Here is a 21,390-nt window from a genome sequence, read left to right as displayed (position 1 = left end):
CTTACTTCAGTGGTTGGTAAGTTGATGTAGAAGATCCTGAGAGGCAGGATTTATGAACATTTGGAGAGGTGTGATTAGGAATAGTCAGCATGGCTTTGGCAAGGGCAGGTTGTGCCTTACAAGCCTGATTGAATTTTTTGAGGATGTGACTAAACACATTGATGAAGGTAGAGCAGTAGATGTAGTGTATATGAATTTTAGCAAGGCATGTGATAAGGTACCCCATACAAGGCTTATTGAGAAAGTAAGGAGGCATGGGATCCAAGGGGACATTGCTTTGTGGATCCAGAACTGGCTTGCCCACAGAAGGCAAAGAGTGGTTGTAGACGGGTCATATTCTGCATGGAGGCCGGTGACCAGTGGTGTGCCTCAGGGATCTGTTCTGGGACCCCTTTGTGATTTTTTATAAATGACCTGGATGAGGAAATGGAGGGATGGGTTAGTATATTTGCTGATAACACAAAGGTTGGGGTGTTGTGGATAGTGTGGAGGGCTGTCAAATGGAGTTCAACCCAGATGTGTGAGGTGGTTCATTTTGGTAGGCCAAATATGATGGCAGCCCATAGCAATAATGGCAAGACTCTTGGCAGTGTGGAGGATCAGAGGGATCTTGGGGTCCGAGTCCATAGGACACTCAAAGCCACTACGCAGTTGACTCTGTGGTTAAGAAGGCATACGGTACATTGGCCTTCATCAATCGTGGGATTGAGTTTAAGAGCCAAGAGGTAATGTTGCAGCTATATAGGACCCTGGTCAGACACCACTTGGAGTACTGTGCTCAAATCTGGTCGCCTCACTACAGGAAGGATGTCGAAACCATAGAAAGGGTGCAGGGGAGATTTACAAGGATGTTGCCTGGATTGGGGAGCATGCCTTATGAGAATAGGTTGAGTGAACTCGGCCTTTTCTCCTTGGTGGGAAGGACAGAGAGCATTTAGATAGAAATCAACCCTGATCTTTTTGAATAGGTGGAACAGGCTCAAGGAATGGAATGATCTACATCTGTTCTTGCATTCCTTTCTTTTTTGAAGATAATCTTTTTTTAATTTTTCATATAGAAATGTAGTCTTTTATAATATTTTTCAGAAAGGAAGATTCTAATCCAAATACAATATTTCCAGCGTCAAAAGCTTATGATGTGTCCATTCAGGCAAAGAGAAAGGAAGAACTTAGACTAGCTGCACTGAAGGAGCTCAAAGAAAAGCAAGCATATATTGAACAGAGGAAATTGTGAGTAACATATTTCTTTGTCAACATCAATATTCAAATACAGAATGCAGAACTTTATTATAATGTGTAGATGAATATGTAAGTGTGTGTGTGTGTGTGTGTGTGTGTGTGTGTGTGTGTGTGTGTTCGTTCTCCAGTAGTTATAGTGGGAGAGTCTACAACCAGAAGGCTCAACCTCAAAAAGAAGGACGCCCCTTTAGAGCAGAGATGAGGAGGAATATCTTTTGCCGGAGGGTGGTGAATTTGTGGAATTTATTACCACAGACAGTTGTGCAGGCCAAGTCACTGAATATGTTTAAAGTGGAGGTTGATAGGTTATTGATCTGTAAGGGTGTCTAAGGTTATGTGGAGAAGGCAAGAAAATAAAATCTAAATCTGCCATGACTAAATGGCTGAGCAGACTTCTTAGACTGAATGGTCTAATTTTTCTCCAATATCTTCTGTTTTTAATATTGAATTGAATCCATTTTGAAGTAATAAGGCAACTTGGAGAGAAGCACACACTTAAGGGGCTTGTTTTAACTGTCCTGTATGACCCATTACTATGCATTACCTGTTTAACTGTATATTCTTTCACTATCAAGAATTGTGAGCAGTTTTGGGCCCCTTAGAAAGGATGGGCCGAAACTGGAGAGGGTTCAAAGGTGGTTCACGAAAATTATTCCAAGATTGAATGACTTGTCAAATGAAGAGCATTTGATGGCTCTGGGCCTGTATTCACTGGAATTCAAAAGGATGAGGGATGACCTCATTGAAATTTATTGAATGGTGAAAGGCTTTGATAGAGTAGATGTGGAGAGGATGTTTCCTATGGGGGAAGTCTAAAACCAAAGGACATAGTCTCAGAATAGACGGTGTCCTTTTAGAACAGAGATGAGGAGGAATTTCTTAAGCCAGAGAGTGGTGAATCTGTGGGATACTCTTTGACACAGGCAGCTGTGGAGGCCAAGTCTTTATGTACATTTAAGGCAAAGATTGATAGATTCTTGATTAGTCCGGACATGAAGGAATATGGGGAGATGGCAGGAGACTGGTGCTGAAAGGAAAATTGGATCAGCCATGATGAAATGGTGGAGCAGACTTGATGGGCCAAATAGCCTAATTCTGCTCCTATACCTTATGGCCTTATGGATTACTACATCTGACCTATTTTTGTGGTCACATAACATGTATGGGTACTCCTGTTCAGTTTTTGGTTAATGGTAATCCCCAGATACTGATAGAGGCTTTCAGTTGTAGTAATGCCATTGAATATCACTGGGTTATAGTTAGATAATTCACTTGTTGGTATCATCATTGACTGGCGTGTGCATGGCATAAATATTACATGCACCTCACAGTCCAAGTGTTGCTGTATTTGGATAAATTGGTCACATACTGAGATACATTGAAAACTTGTCTTGCATACCATTCATTCAGATCAATTCTTTACAACAGTGCTTTGATGTAGTACAAGCTAAAATAATAACAAAGTGCAGAAAATAAATGTTATAGTTACAGATAAAGTGCAGTGCAAGGTCGTTATGAGGTAGATTGTGAGCTTAGGAGTCCATTTTATCCAACTTGGGAACTATTCAGTAGTCTAATAATACTGGGATAGAAGCTGTCCTTGAGCCTGGTGATAATTGTTTTCAGGCTTTTTTTGATCTTCCACACAGTGGGGGTGGGGGAATGAGAGAATGTCTGGAATGGGTGTGGTCTTTGATTATACTGACTGCTTTACCAAGGCAGTGAAAAGTGTAGACTCAGTCCATGGAGGGGAATTTTGTTTCCATGATGTGCTAAGCTATGTCCACAATTCTCTGCAGTTTCTTACGGTCACAGGCAAAGTAATTGTCATACCAAGTCATGATGCATTCGAATAGGATGCCTTCCATGGTGCATCAAACAGGACATGCCAGATTTCTTGACTGCTTCATTGTTTGAGGAGCAGTAAATAGTGCTGAACATTGTACAATCATTATTAAGTATCCTTACTTATTGAAGGAAGGTTATTGATGAAGCAGTTGAAGCCTGGGATTCTCCTGCAAAGATGACCTATGGCTGAGATGATTGACCTCAAGTCTTCCTTTTGCTAGCTATGATTCCAACCATTACAGGGTTTTCCCCCTGTTTCCCATTGATTTCAGTTTAAGCGGAGCTTTTTGATAGCATGCTTGGTCAAATTCTACATTAATATCAAAGAAAGTTATTCTTGCTTTTCCTCTGCAGTTCAGCTCTTTTATCCATATTCAGACCAAGGCAGTCATGAGGTCAGGAGCTGACTGACTTTGGTAGAACTCAAACTGAATCCAGTCATTGTCAATTAAAGATTTTGAAATTTTCCTTTAAGCTATATGTTACATATAAAATGTTAATTGATTTTGGTTCTAAAAATATTCAGTCTTATTTCTTAGATTATTGCAGCTTAGAATATTATATAGTTCAAGTCTGTTTCCATTATAATTTAAATTAACTTCTCATCATGCTCCATGACAATAGTTTATGATAAGGAATTGTAATACATGTTCACATTTTTGTTTGATATCATTTATGACCAGAGTTAGTTTCTTTTGCTTTCTCTGTTTCAAAAGTTAATAGAAATAAAATGGATGTTTATGTATTTCCAGAGATTATAAAGTATTGAAGAATTGGAGGGATAAAGCGAAGTTGATGCAAGAAAAAGAAAGAATGCAAAGGTCTCCACATCTATCAGAAAAGAACATGGTACTTGATTATAAAAATGTTCAGACTTTTCTTTTCAAATTAGTTTATCATTTGTCAAGATTTTACATTACTTATTGAAGGAAGATCATTGCTGAAGCAGGTGAAGATGAATGCTTTATTAAGAACTGAAGTAATTTGTCATATTTTAGGTTATCCTCAAGGAACTCAGAGCAATCAAAACATACTATTAAATATTGTGGGTCATTGCTGATGCCTGCAAATTAAATACTTCACCCAGGAAAGGAGATGGAAAATCTATCCTATGATAAAATGGGTATGCTTTTCCATTTATGGTGAAGTACAATGAAGTTGATGTCACCCACTTCAGATCACTTATTATAATTGATTCTGATTGCAGGATCAAATTCTAGAGTCTCTTTTCTGATCATGGCTACTGTAACCGCTGCTCATTTCCGCCCTTCTATTCATGATTAATTATACATAATCACTGCTGAGCACAATGTAAAGAATGGCTGCATTCTTTTTTTTTGTCACAGCCATACACAGCACCCTTAAATGGTTGTCAAGTTTATTAAAAGGGTAATGTTCTGTATGCACAGAACAAGAATGACAACGGAGTAATATGTGACAGTATTGGGTTTTCTGATCACAAATTTCTAAACTCAAAGAAAGATCTTAAGCCCTACCCAATCATAGATAACTACGGTACCCTCACTTAAGGGAGGTTGTAGTATAACCACCGAATCTTCAAAGGTTAGCTCCCTTCTGTTTATCCTCCATGGCGGGTCTGTCTTCCCCCCCCCCCCCCCACCAAGAAGGAGATATCTCCTGCTAATATAGTAGTTTAAACACTGTATTTCCATTTTCAGTGATACACATTTAAATCCAAGCAACATTCTTAAAACACATTTAAAAATCAGAGAATTTGTATCTTTAAGACCATAAGACTTAGGAGCAGAATTAGGCTATCTGGCCCATCGAGTCTGCTCTGCCATTCAATCATGGCTGATCCTTTTTTCTTCTCCTCCTCAATCCCAGTTCCCGGCCTTCTCCCCGTAAACTTTGATGCCATGTCCAATCAAGAACCTATGAATCTCTGTCTTAAATACACCCAATGACTTGGCCTCCACAGCTGCATGTGGCAACAAATTCCACAAATTCACCACCCTTTGGCTAAAGCAATTTCTCCGCATCTCTGTTTTGAAAGGGCGCCCCTCTATCCTGAGGCTGTGCTCTCTTGTTGTAGACTCTCCCACTATGGGAAGCATCCTTTCCATACCTACTCTGTCTAGGCCTTTCAACTTTTGAAAGGTTTCAATGAGATTCCCCCCCTCATCCTTCTGAATTCCAGCGAGTACGGATCCAGAGCCATCAAACATCCTTGTATGATAACCCTTTCATTCCTGAAATCATCCTTATAAAAGACTTACAAATCACAAGCCATTTCCAAAACAGAAAGGATTTGTAAAACACAGGTACAATTCCTATAAGCTAAAAGACATACCCATGTGCCACAGACAAACTAGTTGTCCATCACCGAAATTGAAGGCAGAGGAATGGATTCTGGTTATTTCATCTTCTTGATGTTCCTGGACCATTCCTAAAAAGCCTGATCTACTCTCTAAATTTATACTATTTCTCTGCAACTTGGATGACTTCACAAATATGTGATATTCTTTTAGATGCCTTTCAACACAAGTGTTATAAAAATTTCTGGAAACAGAGTTCTCAGGTATGCTGTGAAGCTAACCCCATGAATACATAAACCTTCCAACTTATTAAGAAGTCTGCTATAGATAGGCTAAACAATAATATCCGTCTGGTCTGCAAGCTTCCTTAAAATAAATAACTTGGCCAGCATTGTTTGTTAGACAGACAGTGCTTGTTTGCAAAGCTGGCTTTTCAACTTCAAAGTGATCACTACTTTCCAATTACATTAAGCTCCCATTTATGACCAGAAACTAAATTTAAAAAAATACTGGTTGAAAGTTTAACTTGCTCAAAAACAACACCTTGATCTTCAGAAATATCATCAGCTGTTTAGAAAGCTGAGCTTGGCAAAAAAAAATAAGACCCCCCCCCCCCCCCGTCCCAAAGGCAGTGAATGTCCATCACAATAAAATTAAAATATTTTTACTGAGTCATGTAGGAGGCTTAACCGATTCACCGCATGATCCACCACATAATGTGTACTTGCCACATTCTAGTAATTGATCAGATGCGGTTCACTATGACACAATAATGTTGGATTCTGATGTTTTTGATCCAAGTTCTTTCATAAGTCAAGAATGAAACATAAAACTTGTTGCTTCATGATCGTTTTACGAAACGCTAAGAGAACAAAGGAATTGAACAGGAAAGTAGTAAGAGTCTAATAGCAATGGAGGAAAGAAAATGGCAAGCCAGTGTGCTCTGCTCTTCTTATACCATAGATAACAGTCATTCCGTTCAAATTTGTAGATGAGAGTTAACCTATCCGATAGCCCATATTTCAAACAATGTGATAACTAAGAAATTTTTAATAGAACAAATTCAAACCATTAGAGGACATGCTGAACAATTACACATGCATAAGTAATTATGTTGTTACATACTTACAGTTTGAACACAGGACAGTGGGATGATGTAATTGTCCCATGACCGTGGGGTGACGTTATGTCACGTGATGGCATGTTCCAAACAGTATTTAAACAAAGCCCGTGGTCTGTACCACAGTTCTCGTTTTTATTTTTGTGCAACGTTGTTGTTGCCGGTCAGAGGTGTGGAGACTCCACCGGTTTTTTTTTGTTGCGCGTTTATTTTTCCCTTACAGTCCAGTATCGGAGAGTGAGGGCATTACCGGAGTTATCCGAGTTCAAAGGATTGGATAAAGTTAATGTCTTCAGCGTTTTGGGAATGATAGACCTTTGTGACTTCGTTCAGGAATTGTGGCATGCACATTTGAATTAAACCCCTGCAAAGTTGGGGAGTTATGTGCAGTGACCACCCACCAGACAAAAGGTCAGTTCCTTTTATTTCCTCGTGATTTCTTCGAACAAGGCATCTCTCAGCTATGGGATCGGCAGATTCATCGTTACTTCGAAGGAATTATTGTTTCAGGGAAGTCTCTCCTTAATGACTGTATAAGTCACATGGACTTTTGAAGTTATCACTTTAAGTCTGTGCTTGGATGAGAACTCGTTAATAACAGTTTCTATGTTTGACTGTTTGTTAGATATTGCCACCTAACTGTTAACTCCCGGTTAAGTTAGTCGTTCGTTTACTTTTCTAAGTTTTGAGCAGAGGTTAATAAATCTCAGGATTTGTTTATAAACCCTGTCTCAGTTTCATATCAATTGCTGCTGCATACATAACAATATAAAATCCAGAATCAGAATCATGTGACATGAAATTTGTTAACTTAGTAGCAGCAGTTCATTGCAATACATAATATAGAAGGAAAAAAAACAAAATAAAATAATAATGACTACCTAGACAGCCTTGCAGCACCTTGATAAATAGCTTTCTATCAGAGTGCTGGCGTAGGTGCTACCCCAAAAGGGATAAAGCCTTTGTGAGTGCTTATGGTGAGAAAAACTTTAGACTCTGCCTCTATCTCTATCTGCAGGCAGGCCTCAGCTAAGTCCATTTTGCTAAAGTGTTTCCCTCCAGAAAGATTTGCAAAGATGTTCTTCATCCTGAGCAGAGTGTATTGATAGTGTCCTTACAATCACCACAGCTCCTGACAGACCTATTCTTCTTGGCTACTGGAACCACGGGTGTTGCCCTTAGGCTCCACTCATACTTAGAAAGAATTCCTCCAGCCTCCATGCAATCTAGCTTTCTGGCTACGTTATTGTGGATGGTATAAAGTACCAGATGGGCTTTGTAAAATGTGGGTGTGGTATTTTCATTTAATGCTATTTTACCCTTGATAAGCTTGCGTATCCGATGCCATCCTTGAACACTTCTGTGACGTCATCCAGTACCTTTCTTAACTTGGTTTCAGTTGACTCTCTTGCAGGGGATGTAGCATGCAAATGGTGGATGGATCTCCAATCAAATTGAAGTTGTCTCTGCCACTCATGACCCCATAATGCTGGTTCTCCTGCGTTTACCACATACAAGCCCAATGGTTGCTGTATTTCACTGTTATGAATGTCATTCCTACAGGAGTTACCTTTTTGCCAGTATATGTTCTTCATTGAATATCCACACGATATTTGAACTGCCGTGTAAGCTCATTTTGTAGAATGACTGAAACATCGAGCCTGTGTCCAATTCCATTTCAATTAATTTACTGTTCACTTCTGGTGGAAGTCATGTTATTTATCTCTTATCAGTTTTCGCATTATAAGTCTCAAGACTACCCAATCGTGAGTCATTCTCATTATCAGATTTTTCATCAACCGCATGCAGATTAGTGATCTTTCTGAAATTGCAGCTTGACTTTTTAACCTTTATCTCTTTCCTGTGCAGTCCAGTTATTTTTGTCAGGCTGACATGCTCTTTGTATATGATCTAGTTTGTTGCATTTTCTGTAAGTTTTTCTGCAAATTTTGTTTTTACACCTGCATTTGTTCAGAATCAGAGTCAAAATCAGGTTTATTATCACCAGCATCTGCTGTGAAATTTGTTAACTTAGCAGCTGCAGTTCAATGCAATACATAATATAAAAGAAAAATAAATAAATAAAAATTATAGTAAATGCACATTGAATAGATTAAAAATTGTGGAAAAACAAATAATATATATTTGAAAAGTGAGGTAGTGTTTACAGGTTCAATGTCCATTTAGGAATCGGATGGCAGAGGGAAAGAAGCTGTTCCTGAATCGCTGAATGTGTGCCTTCAGGCATTTATACCTCCTACCTGATGGTAACAATGAGAAAAGGGCATGCCCTGGGTGCTGGAGGTCCTTAATAATGGTTGCTGCCTTTCTGAGACATCGCTCCTTGAAGGTGTCCTGGGTACTTTGTTGGCTAGTACCCAAGATGGAGCCACTAGATTTACAATCCTCTGCAGCTTCTTTCAGTCCTGTGCAGTAGACCCCCTCCCCCCCCCACCACATACCAGACAATGATGCAGCCTGTCAGAATGCTCTCCACGGTACATCTGTAGAAGTTTTTGAATGTATTTGTTGACATACCAAATCTCTTCAGACTCCTAATGAAGTATAGCCTCTGTCTTGCCTTCTTTATAACTGCATCGATCCAAATAGACATAGGAAAATTAAACTGCAGAGAAAACAACAATCCAATAACAATACAGTAGTTGCTATCAAAGTACCCATTATTTTTTTTAAAATGCAATAACACTAATTCTACAAACCCATAGTGTGCACAATATATTTCCAGTTTTCAGAGACCTTGATATATAACAGTCCCTGCATACAAATCCTCTTCCTGTGATTTTTATATCAATAATTATTATAAAAGTTCATATGTGGGCACTCCTGTTTAGAAGTGTTCTGAAAGACAGAGTGCTAACCACAGATGATTAGAGTCATAGTTTGTTGATATTATCAATCAGCTTGGTATGACCCTTCTATACCAAACTTCCACCTCCGGTGGGTGTAAATTTCCTGTATAGTTTAATAGATATTTGCAAAATACAGATTGTGAATGACTGCAACTCCTGAGAGGATATTTAATATATACAGATTGTTATTTGATGTTCTGTGCACAGATAGTGAAGAATGCACCATTTGCAACAGATCCAAACTATTACCACGCAGTAAGAGTCATTGATGCGAAAAGAACACCTGTCCACAAAAATAACCAAAAAGTGGATTTTGAAAAGGAAATGGAAGAATTAAGGTATATTTTAAGGATTTAATTCCATCAGTAGAATTCTACATCAATAATGTGAAAGCAATCAATACGCTCAAAATTTAACCTCTTTATAAATATTACTTTCCTTACGTGTTGTTTGTAGCATTTTTTTAAAACATCTTTATTTGTTTAAGATTTTTACTTGGAAGAATTTGCTTCTTCCCTCATGTCTTCTCTCTTGAGAGTATGACAAATACAATAAACGTCCGATTAAGATTAGTGCAATACAATTTTTTACATCAACTATATATTACACCACAAAAAATAAATAAATTAAACTCAATTTTATCTGATCAGTGTTTCCGATGTAACCAAGAAATTGGTACTTTTTTACATTCTACTTGGTCTTGTTCTAAAATTCAACCTTTTTGGACAAATTTAAGAGTTTTACTGGAACAAATTATTGGAATACAACTTCCACATAATCCAATATTACTTTTACTAGGTGATATTGAAGGGATAAAACCGATATCCAAATTGAATAAATATCAGAAAGAATTTATAAAAATTGCATTGGCAGTAGCCAAAAAAGCTATTGCAGTTACTTGGAAATCAGATACATATTTAAGTATAGATTGTTGGAAGAAAGAAATTTATGACTGTATTCCACTTGAAAAAATTACTTATAATTTAAGAGATAAATATGAAACATTTTTGAAAATTTGGCACCCTTATTTACAAAAGACAGGATTAAATATATAGGCACTCCGAAGATGAAATAATTGGTTACTTGGGGAAAGAAATAAATATATATACTAAAGTTATTACGAACTCCATGGAGCATGTGGGGATCTTCTAATATCCAGGCATTCCTTTTCTTTTCTTTCTTTTTTCTTTCAATAGGGATGTTAGGGGGGAGGGGGGGTGGGTAACACATATTTTCTTTTTCACACACTTTTATTCTGTAACTATTTGAAAACACAATAAAAAAAGTTTTTAAAAAAAACTTGCTCAAACCATTCCAGTTTAAGATGGTGCTGGTGACGCTCGGAGACGACTTGCAGGTGGCAAATAAAACAAGAAAACCACTAAATACTTCATTAATTACATTTTTTCTGCTAAACAATCACTGCAAACAATAGATTTTAACTTCAATGTTGGAGCAAAGCTTTTGATCCGCCTGTATAACCTGGCATTTTTGCAGTGAGAACTGAAGTCTTGAAGGTGCAGGACGGCTGTGGCATGGTGTGTACAGGCTGAATCAAGGTGTTGGGATCCAGGCCAGAGAGTGGAGAATGAGCCAATGTTTGGCCATTCCTGGAGCAAACCTGGAGGCAATTCAAATTGGCAGAACCAAGGTGAGGGAAGCAGAGGTGATGCAGATTCAAGGCTGTGGAGTCTGGATCTGGGCCTGAGAGCGTGGGAAGACCGATTTAAGTGCCAGACCGAATTGGAAAAGGAGGGTATGGGCCGAATTGAGGTGGCAGGGCACTGGCCCAAGAGCATATCGAAGCGGTAGGGTCCAGGTCTGAGAGCAAGTTCTAGACGAGTTAAGTGCCAGGCCAGATTAAAAAGGATAGGGTGTCAGGGCCTAAGGCAAGGCATGGGCTGGTTCAGTACACTGCTCCACAATTATTCATCTCTGTACTGAACTTCAGCTCATTACTCTGCGAGGTTTACTCATCTCTGCACCAAACTGTGTTTGTGGCCTGCAACTATCACAGTGTGGACTCACTTTTGTGAACTTCAGTTCTAAATACTAATTGTATGCTTTTATTGTTTGCACATTTTTTTCTTTTTTTTTCTCAGCACGTTGGGTGTTTGACAGTGTTCTTTTATTTCAATGGTTCTGTTGGGTTTCTTTGTCTAGTAGCTGCCTGTAAGAAAAGGAATCTCAAGGTTCCATAAAATATACATACTTCGATAATAAATGTACTTTGACTTTGAAGCCTTCTTTCCACTCTTCCTCATATGTATATATACCATTACATAACAGGATGATTTACCCTAGAGTAACTATTAATATCTATTTATAATATCACTATCTATTTATACATAGTGATAGATGTATATTTAATTTCTTTGATAAAAGGTCAAGGATTTTTATGTTATGCTAAACTACTTGATGCTTCAGCTAAAATCTGGAGCTCAAATAATGCTGAACAATATGTAGCTATTCTGTAGTATTTCAGATAACCAATGAATGCAATATCTGCTATTTTTATGATATGGAGTTAGCTCAATTATGTGGCTGACTCATAGGTTAAATGACAATCTTCTCTTATGTCCCTAATTATGCATACAGTTCTTTAAGCCAATGTTTATTGAAAAGTTCAGTTACAACATATTTTAGTTCAATGTGTATAATCAAAGACTCATAATTTTATAGTGTAGTTAAATAGGTTTTTATTCTGAGTTTGTGGATAAAGGATCAGTTGCAAGGACTGTTACAGATAGTTGGCATAAGATGTGGGTGATGAGCTACAGAAGATATGTCATGAATGCTTAAAAATACTTATAAAAATATTAAAACTTCAATGAAATACTACCTAACTTAGTCATAGAGTCAAGAGGATAGAAAGATGCATTTGATCCACACGTCCATGCTGACCAGTTGGCATCTGTCCCTATTAATTCCATCTTCCAACACTTTACTGTTAGCCTTCTATGCTTAGGGATTGCAAGCTCATCTGGACACTTGTTAAGTTCCTTTAATTCTGCCTCCACCACTCTCTCAAGCAGTGTATGCCAAGTTCTCAACACTTATTCGGGAAGTAGGTACATCTTTGGTAACCTAAATCTCTTGCTCCTCACCCTAAATCTATTTCTCCAAGTTTTATCTACCACTGATATGCAGAAGAGTTTCCTAACGTCTGGTCCATCTGTACCAATCATTATTTTATACACTTGATTTATGAAGGGCAACAGTGACAAACCAGGAAATTATAAGCTGATAAACGTTGCATTGTGGGAGGGAAATTGTTACAGAAGATTCTTTTGACCAGGATTTATTTACATTTGGAAAAACATCGACTTATTGGGGAAAGTCAGCATGACATTTGGTTTTGCATCCCGAAATATAGACAGTAATGTAACATTGAAATGGCAGAATCTCTTGGGGTATTTAAAAGTGTAAGCAGAAAGAAACCTCTTTAAAATATGCTTAAGGAAGTGGTCCAGAATAGAAGCACAAAAATATGGAACCATGTGCAAGGTTATAACAAAAAGCAACAAATAACCTGTTAGTGAGAATAGGTACAATTAGGATGAGTCATATGATGATACAGATCTGAGGAAATATGGGGTATATAATAATAATCAGATTTTCAAACTAGCAGAACAGAGGAACATATAAACTAAATAGATAATTGGGTAAAAATATCACTAATATTTGCTTACTTGGAATTCTGTTATAGGTTTCTGTAGTTTCCATGTTGAACATTCCACTTCAGTGAACTGAAACCTTACCTGGCTTATTACTGTCTATTAGTAAATATTAAAATATTTATGCAACACAACATATATAATCAACCAACATATTGTAGCTGATTGTTCAAACGTCATCTTATTAAGCTGCTGCAGTTCATGTTGCAAAGGTACAACAGGCAATTTCAGGCCAAGCTGAAGGAAAGACAATGTTTTTCCATGTTCCGATGATACATGACTTGGAAAGCCACCTGTGGCTGCTCTTGTTTTTCATCTGCCAGTCTTGTCCTTTATGGCAGGAGAAATTAGGGGTTTGGGAGATACTGTCAAAGTAGCTTAGGTAAGCAACTGTGGTATATTTTTGTAGACAGTATACCCTTTAGCTGCAGTACATAATGGTGGATAGAATAAAGTTTAGGTATTAATCAAGCAGGCAGTTTTTTTTTCCTGAAAGCTATTAACTTTCAGTTGTTGGAGCTGTCAAGTGAATCGCTCCCATGAATTGTGCCTTGGTGGTGGGATTTTAGATCTGTTCTAATGAAGATTCTCAGCCGGAAATATTGCCTGTTTATTCCCCTCTGTAGATGCTGCCTGATTTGCTGAGTTCTTCCAGCATTTTGTGTGTGTTACTCAAAATTTCCCCATACAAAGTATCTCTTGTGTTTAGGCCATAATACAAAGGAGCAGAAGTTGGCCATTCGGCCCATCGAGTCTGCTCTGCCATTTCATCATGAGCTGATCCAATCATTCCTTTAGTCCCATTCCCTTAACCTTTCTCACCATAATCTTTGATGTCCTGACTACTCGGATACCTATCAATCTCTGCCTTAAATACACTCAATGATTTGGCCTTCACTGCTGCCCGTGGCAACAAATTCCATAGATTCACCACCCTCTGGCTAAAAAAATTGTTTTGCATTTCTGTTCTGAATGGGCGCCCTGCAAACTTCAAGTCATGTCCTCTCGTACTAGACTCCCCCACCATGGGAAACAACTTTGCCACATCCACTCTGTCCATGCTTTTCAACATTCGAAATGTTTCTGTGAGGTCCCCCCTCATTCTTCTAAACTCCAAGGAGTACAGTACAAGAGTGGTCAAACGTTCCTCATATGTTAACCCTCTCATTCCCAGAATCATTCTAGTGAATCTTCTCTGAAACCTCTCCAATGTCAGCACATCCTTTCTTAAATAAGGAGCCCAAAAGTGCACACAGTATTCCAAGTGAGGTCTTACCAGTGCCTTATGGAGCCTCAATATCACATCCCTGCTCCTATACTTTATTCCTCTAGAAATGAATGCCAACATTGCATTCACCTTCTTCACCACTGACTCAACCTGGAGGTTAACCTTAAGGGTATCCTGCACGAGGACTCCCAAGTCCCGTTGCATCTCAGAACGTCAAATTCTCTCCCCATTTAAATAATAGTCTGCTCGTTTATTTCTTCTACCAAAGTGCATGACCGTACACTTTCTGACATTGTAATTCATTTGCCACTTCTTTGCCCATTCCCCCAATCTATCCAAGTCTCTCTGCAGACTCTCTGTTTCCTCAGCACTGCCAGCCCCTCCACCTATCTTTGTATCATCAGCAAATTTAGCCACAAAGCCATCTATTCCGTAATCCAAATCATTGATATACAATGTAAAAAGAAGTGGCCCCAACACGGACCCCTGTGGAACAACACTGGTAACTAGCAGCCAATCAGAATGGGATCCCTTTATTCCCACTCTCTGTTTCCTGCCAATCAACCAATGCTCTATCCACCTGTGTAACTTTCCTGTAATTCCATGGGCTCTTATCTTGTTTAGCAGCCTCGTGTGGCACCTTGTCAAAGGCCTTCTGAAAATCCAAATACACAGCATCCACTGCATCTCCCTTGTCTATCCTACTTGTAATTTCCTCAAAAAATTGCACTAGGTTTGTCAGGCAAGATTTTCCTTTAAGGAAACCATGCTGAGTTCTGCCTATCTTGTCATGTGCCTCCAGGTACTCCGTAACCTCATCCTTAACAATCAACTCCACATTGTCATGTAGTATATATCGTAGGATATTTGCAATACCTGACATGATCTTGTAGTCACTGTATTGGTGTGGTTTTGACAGTTGTATATCTGACATAGAGATCCTGGGATATTTTTGGTGGCAATGGTAATACAATTCCATATTAACAGTTGATGGTTAGACACTTTCTTAGCCTCTGGGAAGATATTACTAAACACTTAGCAGCCTCCATCTGAATATTGTGTGGATCATGTTGCACTTGGGTATGGAGTGCTTATTTCTCCTGGAGTTGCAAATAGAATTTGACAATAATCAACACATGTTCTACCAGACCAATAATGGAAGAAAGCAACTGATTCATCTTACGACACGGAGGAATTCCTGCAACAGTGTCCAAGCAGCGATGGTAATCTTTTTTTGTTTGTCACCAGTCACTAGAGGGTTATCTCCAGAATATCAAAGCATGCCAAATGCTGCTTTTATGTCAAAGGCAGTCATTTCACCTCACTTCTGGAGTTCACACCATTGGTCAATATCTGGCTTCTAAATGCCTTTGTCACTGAAACATTCCATCATCTTATTATGAACCAGATATTCTTGAGCAATTCTTCCACATTGTTGAGTAGATGCCAGGATTTTAAGTATATTAAAAAGATAATTATAGTATGTCTAATTTGGCACCACTCTGAAGTTTATATCTGCGAGCATTTATCCTGGAACATTAAACGAGGGAATTAATGGACACTATAATCTGTAGTTTATATGATGACTTCTCAAATGATGCCGAGAATGGACAGGGTAATTTGCTATGGAATGGAGTGAAAGATACTCAAGAAAAGGGCCATGGTTGAGGAATTCTTCAAAGTAGTTCTTCCATTGGGAGGCAAATAATTATTCTACCCAAGGTGACCTGTATTCTTTTCTTACGGTTAGGGTTAGGCCCTTGGATGTGTTGATGGTTTTGACAGTACTGAAAAAGTGATAATAGACTATGGTTATCAGCAGCTCTTTAAATCTCCTAGCAGTAAGTGTTTAAAAATTTAAAACCTCAAATCTGACACAGAGCTAATGATCATTGTCCTCCAGGATGTTTCCAAGACATGGGCGCTTCAGAGTTCTGGAGCTGTATTACTCATGATGATTCTAAAAGATTTTTCAAATCCGTTGGCAGGTTAAGTGAACTAATGTTAACATCCTTTCCCAGGCCAGCATCCTCTGTATGAAAGCTCTTTGTTACACTATACAGGCTCTAATGTGTTGTTCACATTGTTCATATGGCCAGCTGTACTGTGAAGTGTTGTGCTAACCACTAAGCTATCTACCATGCCACCCATAAATTTCAAATCTGAGATAAAAGCAGAAACTGTTGGAAACACCCAGCAGGACAGGCAGATTATGGGGAAAAAGCAATGGAGTTAATGATTCTCATTATAATCTTGACAAATTATTCTTTGAAATTTAAATTAATTTGTAATAATTTTTCTGTAGAGATGCTAAAGATCGTGACTTGCAACTACGGATCCAGCAGCATATTGAATTGATGCAAGCTAGAAGAAAACAACCAAAGGGAACACCACAAGAAGAATTAGAGGCTGCAAAGAGAGAGTTAGAAGTTGTAGGTTGACCAGTTGCCCTTATTTGCAGTGTTCAATATGAATTTGAGAATTAAGTTATAAAAAATAATTATTTTGAAAACTTATTTTTCTAGCACTTCTAAGATTGAAGTATTGTTTATTTTATTTTAGAGAGTGAAACTAGTTCTAAGGTCATTATTATCATAGAACCTAGAAATCTACAGTGCATTACAGGCCCTGCAGCGCACAATGTTGTGCTGACCATGTAACCTACTCTACAAACTGCCTAGAATTTCTCCAGCACATAGCCCTCTATCTTTCTAAGCTCCATGTACAAATCCGGATCAGAGGGTGTACCTTATGAGAATAGGTTGAGTGAACGTGGCCTTTTCTCCTTGGAGTGACACAGGATGAGAGCTACACCTCTTATGTAGCTGTAACATTACCTCACGGCTCTTGAACTCAGTCCCACGGTTGATGCATGGTAACACACCATATGCCCTCTTAACAACACTGTCAACCTGTGCAGCAGCTTTGAGTGTCCTTGGGACATAGACCCTAAGATCTTTCAGATCCTCCACGCTGCCAAGAGTTTTGACATTAATATTCTGTCTTCAAATTTGACCTACCAAAATGAACCACTTTACACTTATCTGTGTTGAAATCCATCTGCCACTTCTCAGCGCAGTTCTGCATTCTATCAAAGTCCTACTGCAACCTCTGACAACCCTCCACACTATCCACAACACCACCAACCTTTGTGTCATCAGCAAACTTACTGACCCACTCTTTTACGTCTTCATCCAGGTCATTTATAAAAATCACAAAGAGAAGAGGTCCCAGAACAGGTCCCTGTGGAACATCACTGGTCACAACCTCCATGCAGAAAATGAACCATCTACAACCACTCTTTGCCTTCTGTGGCCAAGCCAATTCTAGGTCCACAAAGCAAGGCCTCCTTGGATCCCATGCCTCCTTACTTACTGAAGGAGCCTTGCATGGGAAACCTTATCAGATGCTTTACTAAATCCATATACACTACATCCACTGCTCTACCTTCATCAATTGTTTTGTTACATCCTCAAAGAATTCAATCAGGCTTGTAAGGCATGACCTGCCCTTGAAAAAGCCATGCTGACTATCCCTATTCAGATTGTCCCTCCAAATGCCCATAAATCCTGTCTCTCAGGATCTTCTCCAACAACTTGCCCACCACTGAAGTCAGAATCACTGGACTATAATTTCCTGGGTTATCTCTACTCCCTTTCTTGATCAAGGGAACAACATTTGCAGCCCTGCAATCCTCCGGTACTTCTCTCATCCCTATTGATGACGCAAAGGTCATCGCAAGGGGCTCAGAAATCTCCTCTCTCACTCCCACAGTAGCCTGGGATATAACTCATCCAGTCCTGGTGACTTATCTAACTTAATGCTTTTCAAAAGCTCCAGCACATCCTCTTTCTTAATGTTTATATGCTCAAGCATTTCAGTCCGCTGTAAGTCATCTCCACAATTGCCAAGATCTTTTTCCCTGGTGAATACGTTCATTAAGTACCTCGGCAACTTCCTCCGACACCATGCACACGTTTCCACTATTGCACCTGATTGGTCCTATTCTCATACGGCTCATCCCCTTGTTCTTCACATACTTGTAGAATGCCTTGGGGTTTTCCTTAATCCTGTTCACAAAGGCCTTCTCATGGCCCCTTCTGGCTCTCCTAATCCATTTGTAAGCTCCTTCTTAGCAACCTTGTAATTTTCTAGAGCTGTAATAGTACCTAATTTCTTTAACCTTTCATAAGCTTTTATTTTCTTAACTAGATTTTCTACATCCCTTGTACACCATAGTGCTTAAATCCTGCCATCCTTTCCCTGCCTCAATGGAACCTGCCTATGCAGAACTCCATGGAAATGTTCCCTGAACATTTGCCACATTTCTGTTCTGCATTTCTCTGAGAACATCTGCTCCCAATTTATGCTCTCAAGTTCCTGCCTAATAGCATCATATTTCCACCTGCCACAATTAAATGTGTTCTCAAATTGTCTGCTCCTATCCCTCTCCAGCACTATGGTGAAGGAGATAGAGTTGTGGTTACTTGCTCCAAAATGCTCTCCCACCAAGAGATCTGACACCTGACCAGGTTCATTTCCCAATACCAGATCAAGAATAGCCTCTCCTTTAATTGGTTTATCTATATATTGTGTCAGGAAACCTTCCTGAACACACCTAACAAACTCCACGCCATCTAAACCTCTTGCGTTGAGATGCCAGTCAATATTAGGAAAGTTAAAATCTCCCATCACAACAACCCTATTATTGCACCATTCCAGAATCTGCCTCCCTATCTGCTCCTCAATATCCCTGTTACTATTGTGGGGGGTCTATAAAAATACCCAGTAGAGTTAGTGCCCCTTTCCTGTTTCTGACTTCCACCCACACTGACTCAGTAAGCCATCCCTCCATGACTTCCTCCTTTTCTGCAGCTGTGACACTATCCCTAATTAGCAGTGCCATGCCCCCCCCCCTTTGCCTCCCTCGCTGTTCTTTTTGAAACATCTAAAGCCTGGCACACTCAGCAGCCATTCCTGCTCCTGAGACATCCAAGTCTCCGTAATGGCCACAACATCATAATTCCACGTATTGATCCACACTCTTAAGTTCATCTGCCTTGTTTATGATACTCCTTGCATTAAAAAAGAGTCATCTCAAACCATCAGGCTAAGTGCATCTTTGCACATTTACCTATCTATATCTACCTATTCTTCCTCACAAACTCCCTACACGCTGCCTCCACTTGTGCTCCAACCTCCCCATCCTCTGCCTCTGCACTTCAGTTCCTACCCCCCCCCTGCAAATCTAGTTTAAACCCTCCCCAACAGCATTAGCAAACCTCCCCACCAGGATATTGGTACCCCTCGGATTCAAGTGCACCCCATCCTTTTTGTACAGTCACACCTGCCCCAGAAGAGGTCCCAATGATCCAAAAATCTGAATCCCTGCCTCCTGCTCCAATCCTTCAGCCAAGCATTTATCCTCCACCTCATTCTATTCCTATATTCATGGTCTCTTGGCACAGGCAGCAATCCCAAGGTTACTGCCTTTGAGATACTACTTCTCAGCTTCCTTCCTAACTCCCTGTATTCTGCTTTCAGGACCTTCATCCTTTTTCTACCTATGTCATTAGTACCAATATGTACCACGACCTCTGGCTGCTCACCTTCCCATTTCAGAATATTGTGGACACACTCAAAAGCATCATGAATTCTGGTATCTGGGAGGAAAACTACCATCCTTGTTTCTTTTTTGTACCCACAAAATCGCCTATCTGTCCCCCGTTAGTCCCCCATTACCACTGCTATCTTCTTCCATTCCCTACCCTTCTGAACCACAGGGCCAGACTCAGTGCCAGAGGCACAGCCACTGTTGCTTCCCCCAGGTAGGTCATTCCCCCCCCCCTCCCAACAGCACTCAAAATGGAGTACTTATTGTTAAAGGGGACAGCCACTGGGGTGCTCTCCACTATCTGATGCCCTCCCTTCCCTCTCCTGATGGTCACTCACTTACCTGTCTCCTGTGGCCCCGGGGCAACTACCTGTCTGTAGCTCCTGTCTATCACCTCCTCATGCTCCCTAACAAGCCAAAGGTCATCGAGCTGCAGCTCCAGTTCCCCAACTCAGTTTCTAAGGAGCTGCAGCTCGATGCACCTGGCACAGATGTGACCTTCAGGGAGGCTAGAAATCTCCCGGACATCCCACATTATTCATACCCAGTCATACCCATTATTCTTGTTAGAGGAGGGGAAAAGAAAGTAACGTACTGCGTGGATGCCCCAATGAGCCAAAGCCCTACTACTCTGACTTACACTACTCTGACGACCACTCCCCTAGACAGTGTCTCTTTTTTATTTCAGAGTGTTCTCAGTGCCCTTGCATGATGATGAGCTACTGCGTTTGCACACTTCTCCCCAACCTGTGTGAAGCTCACACTCGCTTCAAATCGTTTGGTCCGCTGATGATGTGCCCAGCCCCGCGAAACGCTCCTTTTTTAAAAAAAATTCCCCCGTCTGTGCGAAGCTCACTCTCCTTGAAATTTAAATTTAAAAATAACTAAGTGAAAATTTAGACAAATAAAATGAAGTTGGAATGAAATGTGAGTGAAAATCTATGGTTCATAAGGTTTACCTGAAAAAAAATCAATGGTAGAATATCTTAAAATTCTTACTTCATCATTTTATTATTTCTTTGTGATTGTATGTATGTAACATTTACTGAAAACAAATGAGAGAAAAATGCCATTAATCTAGTTCTTCCCAAAGTGTATCACAGCTCTGCTAAGTAAGATTTAAAATTTGTCACTCTAAAGAAATCAGGCAAGGATTAGCCTGCAAATTATTGGTGAGGTCTTCAGGTGAGAGTTGGGCTGGTTATTGGTGAGTAGATGCCACAACTAAAGAGTTGCAGGAGAGGGTTCCAAGAAGACTGTTGCCATGTTGGGTAATTAAAGAAAGCCTATCTAAGGTTAATTGCCTGTGTGCACGACATGGACTAGGAACTGCTCTGGTAGGGCACTTTAATTCTGATGAAACACACCCTACAGGCAAGAGAAGAATTGTTTCTTGCTTGCTGGGGCCACACATTCTGTATGTGAGCCAAAGCTGCAGATGTGGTATCCAGGTTTTGGTAGCACACCATTTAAAGGTTGCACTGTGTGGTTACCGTTCGGTGCACCCAGAGATAA

General features: G+C 39.7%; 1 protein-coding gene across 7 annotated transcripts in view; it reads left to right on the top strand.

Annotated features, from left to right (window-relative positions):
- LOC140715401 (leucine-rich repeat-containing protein 27-like) overlaps nt 1-21,390 on the top strand; it is an 88,595-nt gene that overhangs the window by 49,012 nt on the left and 18,193 nt on the right. For 6 of the 7 annotated variants that reach the window (XR_012096127.1, XR_012096122.1, XR_012096123.1 and 3 more), the window contains 4 exons: nt 1,087-1,230; nt 3,840-3,936; nt 9,564-9,694; nt 16,567-16,693. Coding sequence is in view for 1 of the 7 variants with exons in the window: in XM_073027532.1 (XP_072883633.1) it covers nt 1,087-1,230; nt 3,840-3,936; nt 9,564-9,694; nt 16,567-16,693 (499 nt within the window). In the remaining 6 variants the exon portion in view is untranslated. The remainder of the gene's footprint in view (nt 1-1,086; nt 1,231-3,839; nt 3,937-9,563; nt 9,695-16,566; nt 16,694-21,390) is intronic. The other variant, XR_012096126.1, reaches the window with a different exon arrangement.

Source organism: Hemitrygon akajei, chromosome 23 (genome assembly GCF_048418815.1).
Source record: "Hemitrygon akajei chromosome 23, sHemAka1.3, whole genome shotgun sequence".
Lineage (NCBI taxonomy): Eukaryota > Metazoa > Chordata > Chondrichthyes > Myliobatiformes > Dasyatidae > Hemitrygon > Hemitrygon akajei.
Note: the sequence above shows the minus strand (reverse complement) of the source record. Positions and strands in the feature narration are given on the sequence as shown.